General features: G+C 38.0%; 1 protein-coding gene across 2 annotated transcripts in view; it reads right to left on the bottom strand.

Annotated features, from left to right (window-relative positions):
* Positions 1 to 1023: 1023 nt before the first annotated feature.
* Positions 1024 to 7500, bottom strand: part of LOC125039887 (GRIP and coiled-coil domain-containing protein 1-like) — a 12270-nt gene continuing 5793 nt past the window's right edge. For both annotated transcript variants that reach the window (XM_047634240.1, XM_047634248.1), the window contains exons 7-14: positions 6025 to 6138; positions 5109 to 5273; positions 4136 to 4304; positions 3909 to 4014; positions 3621 to 3756; positions 2696 to 2890; positions 2330 to 2565; positions 1024 to 1461 (exon numbers count right to left, since the gene is read on the bottom strand). In XM_047634240.1, coding sequence (XP_047490196.1) covers positions 1233 to 1461; positions 2330 to 2565; positions 2696 to 2890; positions 3621 to 3756; positions 3909 to 4014; positions 4136 to 4304; positions 5109 to 5273; positions 6025 to 6138 — 1350 coding nt within the window. In that variant the 3' untranslated portion in view covers positions 1024 to 1232. The remainder of the gene's footprint in view (positions 1462 to 2329; positions 2566 to 2695; positions 2891 to 3620; positions 3757 to 3908; positions 4015 to 4135; positions 4305 to 5108; positions 5274 to 6024; positions 6139 to 7500) is intronic.

The following is a 7500-nucleotide window of genomic DNA, read 5'->3' as shown; positions in this document are numbered from 1 at the left end:
GAATGTCACAATGTACTATCATAAGGCATTCTTTCAGAGTTCACTTTGATTTAATTCCTGCTAAGAGTGGAAGCCTACACATGAGACAGATGCCAAATAACAAAATGTTCTGAATTTGTTATTTAGCATTACCATTACCGCTGCTGGGAAAATGTAGTGTTCACTGTAGTATTTTGTGAAATGTTTCTGCACATATATGGTACCATGAGTGCTTAGCTACAAAGGAGTCAATTAGTAGACCTTGTCATCTCACCTGATTATACCTTTCCTTGAGTTTGCAGGAAAAATGTTTTTTTTTTTTAACAAATGCTATCAAAATTGATGCAGTTATCATTATTATGGACATCATAATTATTATAGTGTTATTATTACTAAAAGCAATATAAGATACCATAAAAAAATTCAGAAAATCAAGGAAAAGGGTGAATAGGTGAGAAAGTACTTGTAATTGGCTCATTGGTGATTTAGTACTTGTGGAGCCATCTATATGTAAAGACAGCTAATAAATTAAAATTACAGTGGACATGGCATTTACGTATAGTACATGCCATCCCTGAGGGCACTTGGGTTAATAATGCCACACATTAGCAAAAAATTGGAGAGAAAAAAAATATGTTAAAAATAATCATTTTATTCCATTCCATGATCCCATAAAATTCTTAAAGGTTACAAGTTATAACATTAATGTACATTCTGCATATATAATAATCTGTACACAAAATAATTGATATATTTTACACACACACACACACACACACACACACACACACACACACACACACACACACACACACACACACACACACACACACACACACACACACACACATATATATCTATGAACAAACACACAAACATGCACTCAGATAGGCAGACACATACAGAGAAAAGATGAAACATGAGCAGAGGAGAAAGGAGGAGAATAAATACAATAAACAAGGATAGAAGAGACAAGGAGATAAGAGGAGAGAAGAGAGATAATACTTGTGGGTGTTGGTGCAGGTGTGCATGTGTATATGTGTATGTCTGTAACTGTCTGTTTTTTTGTCTGCCTATCTGTTTTTATTCCAAGGCATTATCCCCTTTGTTTACACACAGCAGACACCAGACACCTTCACATCACCGAAAATAAATCTTTTTATATAACAAGAACATTGGAAGTAATATATGAATGACTTTATAAAATTAACAGTGAATATGCCGCTTTATAATTCCATCATTTTCTCTCCATATTAGTGATGAGTTTTAACCTTAACCCCTGTCTTTGGAGCAGGTTGCCACCACCAGAGTGTATTGTATTTTCTCACATTTTCCACCTCGTTAGAGGTGAATTTTAGGACAGCAGATATAGCATTTAGCATGAGATTACGTGATTCAGCTTCTGAACTCGTCATGTACTGTAGGACAACATTCTTCAAGTACTCCAGATTTTCACCTTCCCGTGAAACATTCCTACGGTACCTGTAAAAATATGCATCTATATTATTATCAGTAGTAAACATCAAATAAGACATGCTACCTATAATTGAATACAGAAACAGAAATCCAGATGAAAAACAAAGAATATAAAATGAAGAGGCACTTGACAAATGAGCAAACAGAAGTCTTGCCAAATGGTCACATTTGAACAGCAATAAACTCATATAACATAATGTCTGACATTACATCATTACTTCAGGCCTGCTGGGTTGTTTCAGTTTTTGGCAGTGAGGTTAGAAATGGATTCAGGATAAAATAATCTCAGCTGTAGACTTATATTCTATTCAAGTAACTAATATACCTATAAATGTAAAACCACTTTCTATCCCATCTCTGACTCATGAACTAAAGATGTCCCTTTCACTAAGAAATATGGTAGAATATGAAAAAAGAACCCATGCATGTCATGCATCCACTACACTGACAAATAAGCAATCACGTACTACCTAAGCAGTCTCCCACATGTTTAAAAGCTACAGCTGTTTCAGATGACTGATCCAGCTGTTCAAGAAACTTCTGACGGGGAAATTGTACTTTTACATTTCTTCATACATTTTTATTTTTAGCGGTGATAAAAAATATGGCAGCAGAAAGTGTGCCACTAACATCATTTGAGAGAGACAACGACATAGGCTACAGAGATGAGGCACAAGTTCTCTTCAGGGTCCAAAAACTAAGTAACGGCTATTTTTGTGGCTTCCAATAACTGACAAAAAGTTTCAAAAGATACATGTGCTGCAAAGGCCATACATCACATTTGCCCAACATTACAAAAATATTTTTTTCTTTTCTTGCATTATGTCATTTTTTTGTCTTTGTAAAAATAAAATAAATTAGGAAAATAACATACCTTTCACCTTCTTCCTCTAAACGTTCAATTTTGTCTTGTTGAGCCTGCTGTCTATTTAATGCTGCCATCTGAACCTCCCTCATTGTGGTTTCCAACTGCCGTTTCTCACGTCTCAGTTGGGATACTTCTTGATCTTTGCGAGCTAGTTCCTCCAAGTGATGTAAGAGTGGCCCTTCACTGCCACCACTCACTTGCGACAAAATAGCAGCTGTTGCTTCTAGGGTCCCTAAACCACTCTGTGAGAAAGAAAGAAAGAAAAATTTTGTAACTAATCATAGAGATAATCATTTGTTCAGTATGACAACAAACTGCCCTTTTCAATCAAGTAATTCAGGAAGAAAATATCTCTTTGCATCCAGTACTTACTTGGGCTGATGATTTCCTTAATTCATGCACTTCCTTGGTTAGACGCTGAATCTCCATATCTCGCTCATTCAAGGTATTTAGAGATCGCTGCTGCTGCATCGCCAATTGCTGTTCTAATGCAACAATGGCTACTCGATTTTCTGTTTCAGCACGGCGTAGATTACTCTCATGAGATGACCGTAAAGACGCCATTTCCTGAAATAAGTCATGCAGGTCATTTTACAATACCAGAATCCATGAATTTTACACACACAAATACATGTACAGTGTATATATTATCAATCAATCAACCACTGGGGCTGACAAGGAGACAATGACAAGCAAGCAGCCTGGCAGGTCCATGGCCTATCTCTACCTCCTCATAGCAAATTTACTTAATCTGATTAGATCAAGAATTCCTTGGTCATCTGATGGGCCTCCTTCATCAAGGACTATTTCTAGAGGAGACAACCTGATGGGCAAGATCTCCAGGAGTAGAGACAAGTTTCTGTAGGGACTGAAATGGAGAGTCCAGATTTTGCAAGTACACAGGTTTAACACTGCAGTCATTGGTTGGACACAGTCTTGCCAACTGTATCATATGAGCAGATAAAAAGACGATACAAAAGGCATCAAACAAGACTCCAAGGCACAAGATATAGTTCAAGTTTTGCTGGCAGATGTCTCTCCTCTCTCACACTCTCTCCTCTCTCACACTCTCTCCTCTCTCACACTCTCTCCTTCTCTCGTCTTTCTCCCTCCCTTTAGCTTCCTCTCTCAACATCTCAACTCCCCCCCCCCCCCCTTCTCTCTCTCTCTCTCTCTCTCTCTCTCTCTCTCTCTCTCTCTCTCTCTCTCTCTCTCTCTCTCTCTCTCTCTCTCTCTCTCTCTCTCTCTCTCTCTCTCTCTCTCTCTCTCTCTCTCTAAAAATTACTTTTCATCTCACCTCTTTAAATGCTAATACTTGAAGACTATGGGACTCAGCTGCCAGCTGAGCTGCTGTAGTCAAACTACGAATTTTCTGTCGCAAGTCTTCAAGCTGTTTTCCACATTCTCCTCTACACACATTCTCTCCAACAGTTCTATAGTTGAAATAAAACATTTAAAGGAAAACTGATAGCTGAAAAAATAAACTACTTAAATATATAAAAAAAACTGATCAAATAACAGAACAAACAATTTCCAGCACTCTAGCTTTTGAGATTATGATAATTATATATAAAGAATTACTTACTCTGATTTTTGGTTGGCAATGATCTTATAATTTTCAAATTCTTCCTTCAAACAGTCATATTCCTGCTGGCAACGGGAATGAATGTTCTCGCCAGCGCACAGAATAGCTGTTACATGAAATGCATGAATCATTAAACGTTTTGTTGCAGAATACCAAAATTGCATATATATAAGTTCTGAATGATGATAATTCCATATAACCTTTACCAGAAATTCCGATGATCCTACCTTCCAGGTCAACAGGATGAGGAGCATGTAAGTTTGCTTGAATGAGCTGGTCTTTCAGCTTGGTCAGCTGTCGACAAAGTGTATTGATGTCTGACTCGCTATTATCAGTCTCTGGTCCCAGGCGTGCGAGTAATGAGGTGTTTTCTTGTGCCAGTTCTGACACTTTTTCCTGGAATAATTATAGAATCATAAAATCATACATATATACATTTTGTGTGTGTGTGTGTGTGTGTGTGTGTGTGTGTGTGTGTGTGTGTGTGTGTGTGTGTGTGTGTGTGTGTGTGTGTGTGTGTGTGTGTGAGAGAAGAGAGAGAGAGAGAGAGAGAGAGAGAGAGAGAGAGAGAGAGAGAGAGAGAGAGAGAGAGAGAGAGAGAGAGAGAGAGAGAGAGAGAGAGAGAGAGAGAGAGAGAGAGAGAGAGAGAGAGAGAGAGAGAGAGAGAGAGAGAGAGAGAGAGAGAGAGAGAAAGAAAGAAGAAAGAAAGAAAGAAAAGAGAAGAAAGAAAGAAAGAAAGAGAGAAAGAAAGAGAGAAAGAAAGAGAGAAGAAAGAGAGAGAGAAGAAAGAGAGAGAGAGAGAAAGAAGAGAAAGAGGAGAGAGAGAGAGAGAGAGAGAGAGAGTGAGAGTGAGAGAGAGAGAGAGAGAGAGAGAGAGAGAGAGAGAGAGAGAGAGAGAGAGAGAGAGAGAGAGAAGAGAGAGAGAGAGAAAGAGAAAGAGAAAGAGAAAGGGAAAGGGAAAGGAAGGGAAAGGGAAAGGGAAAGAGGAAAGAGAAGAGAGAGAGAGAGGAGAGAGAGAAGAGAGAAAGAGAGAGAGAGAAAGAGAAAGAGAAGAGAGAGAAAGAGAAAGAGAAGAGAAAGAGAAAGAGAAAAAGAAAGAGAAAGAGAAAGAGAGAAAGAGAGGAAGAGAAAGAGAGAAAGAGAAAGAAACAAAAACATAATTTGTAACAGGACACACATACATTTCACCTTGCAACCCACCTTGAGTTTTTGTATAGCTTGAAGATCTTCTTGACGTGTTCGGTCATATGACGCTACAGTCAAGGAGAGATTAGCGAGTCGTCCTTCTAGGGTTGCCACTCGGTCTTCGTGTGACTGGGCTAAATTTCTTGCGGATTCCTCTACAGTAGCAGCACGATTACGTTCCTGAATATAAAAAAACATAGAAATGTTATTTGTGACAGAAAACACATCATTACTAATTTAAAACATAACTATATGATATCAGGGTGTATCTATAACAAATATAATACTTAAGTTTTGGTAATGTTGATATTCATTTGTGAGTGTTTTTCTCTGTGTGTTTGAGTATGAGTAAGAGTGAGTGTGAGTGTGTGTTGGTCTAAGTCTGAGTATGAGTATAAGTATGAGTATGTTTATGAGTGAGTGTGTGTGCTGGTTTGTGTATATGTGTATTTGTGTGTTTGTTTGTTTGTGTATATGTGTATTTGTGTGTGTGTGTGTGTGTGTGTGTGTGTGTGTGTGTGTGTGTGTGTGTGTGTGTGTGTGTGTGTGTGTGTGTGTGTGTGTGTGTGTGTGTACATGGATCTATATTCATTGGTGAGTTTCAACCATTTTCATGTATGTTGACAAGGGGATAAACATGTCACCTATGTTTGCATTCATCCAAAAATAAGAATTAGTAAAACTGAGGTGAACGAGAGATATACCGAAGAAAATAAGCGTACATTTAGCAACACTGAATTCATATCTCAATAAAGTAGACACCAGTCTTGCAAGCAGGTCTGATCACAGTCATCTACCCTTATAATAATGCATTATAAATGACCTTGATTACTTATAGTACAGTAGAATCTAACTAGCATTCTCTGTTCATACCCATAAACGTACTTATCCACTGGACAGAAACATCTGATGTATGGAATATCCTACTCACTTGCTGGATTGCTTGTCGATGTTGGAGTCTCATATCCTCCATTTCTCCTTGGATTTTCAGCAGTAAGGGTGGTTTCTCCGACTGCTGTTCTGCTTTCTTCAAGCGCGAACGAACCTTTGAATATATAAAATGAGCTAATATACTTAAAGCAATACATAAGATAGAAATTCCAACATTAACCCAATGCCGACAGGAATGGTATGTACGTACATGCCATGCCCACTGTGAGTTTACTTTATTAATTGTTTTTACACATAGATGGCTACACTTGTACTAGTCATCAATGAGCCAGTTAGGAGTACTGCCTGTCTCACCCATTTACTCTTTTCTTGATTTCCGAAAATATTTGATGTTATCTTATTTTGCTGTTACTAAGGTTTTTAACATTATATTAATTATAATGTTTATAATAAAAATAACACCATCGATATTCATAAGTCCGATATGCGAAGCTGAGCTTCGCCTGGGCTATGCCAATGAGGGGAGCCCGGCCTGTGTCGACTAATGTCGACTCGCTAACGTGTGTCAGCTCGTGCTGACTCGGCTTTTGTCCTTACCCACCGTGGTGCCCAGCCACAGCAGTAACCTCCAGGTGACAATTGCCGACCCCTAAGGTGAGAGGCCGACACGTTACCACTGTACTAGCCCGGAGGCTGGGATATTCATAGCACTAGTAAAAAATATGTTTTTCCTGCCAATTCAAGGAAAGGTGAAATCAGGTAAGGTCACAAGGTCTACTAATTGACTCCTTTGTGGCTAAGCACTGGCAGAGCCATCTATGTAGAGACATTTCACAAAAATATAAAAAATGAGCACAGCATTTTCCCCATTTTTTATTAATTTTCCCCAGCAGCATTGGGTTAACTTTTATATAAAGTATATAATATATCATATCAGTGACCTGTCAATCCAAAAGAGCTCTTGACTGGGCTCAGAGTCATCAACAAACTGCAGACAAGCAAAGACTACTGAGGAATTGGTCTCATGTCATACATATCACTAATCCAGGTACTGCACACAAAACATATAAACACTAACCGAACTGAAAATGGAGGCATACCTGTTTTCAAGACTACTTTTTTTCAATGTGAACTACTTTCAACTAAATTTTCTATGATTATGTCTTTGATACACATGAAAATCCAACCACTTTCTTTGTTTGCATGCATTTTGTTGTATATTTAATTTTTTTTGGTGGTTCTAATTGTTTTTAGAATCAATGCCACACTGACACCATTTTGTTTTATCTTGATGCTGAATCACTCAACTTTCTTTTTCTAAAGTAAGCATTTACAAGATAAATCATATGAAGTGTTCTGCTGGCCTTTCACTGATGGCTCATTTCTGTTTATCAATCTGGTAATCAGACTGTCTGGTTTAAGTCATTTCCATAAACAGTGGGTTAGAAATGGACCTTCAATTGAAAATGTCAAAGGCATTGTAACTGCCAATAACAGTAAAAGGGACTTTTTTTCT

Source organism: Penaeus chinensis, chromosome 3 (genome assembly GCF_019202785.1).
Source record: "Penaeus chinensis breed Huanghai No. 1 chromosome 3, ASM1920278v2, whole genome shotgun sequence".
Taxonomy (NCBI): Eukaryota; Metazoa; Arthropoda; class Malacostraca; order Decapoda; family Penaeidae; genus Penaeus; species Penaeus chinensis.
The sequence above is the reverse complement of the archived record's forward strand: the minus strand, read 5'-3'. Positions and strand labels throughout refer to the sequence as shown.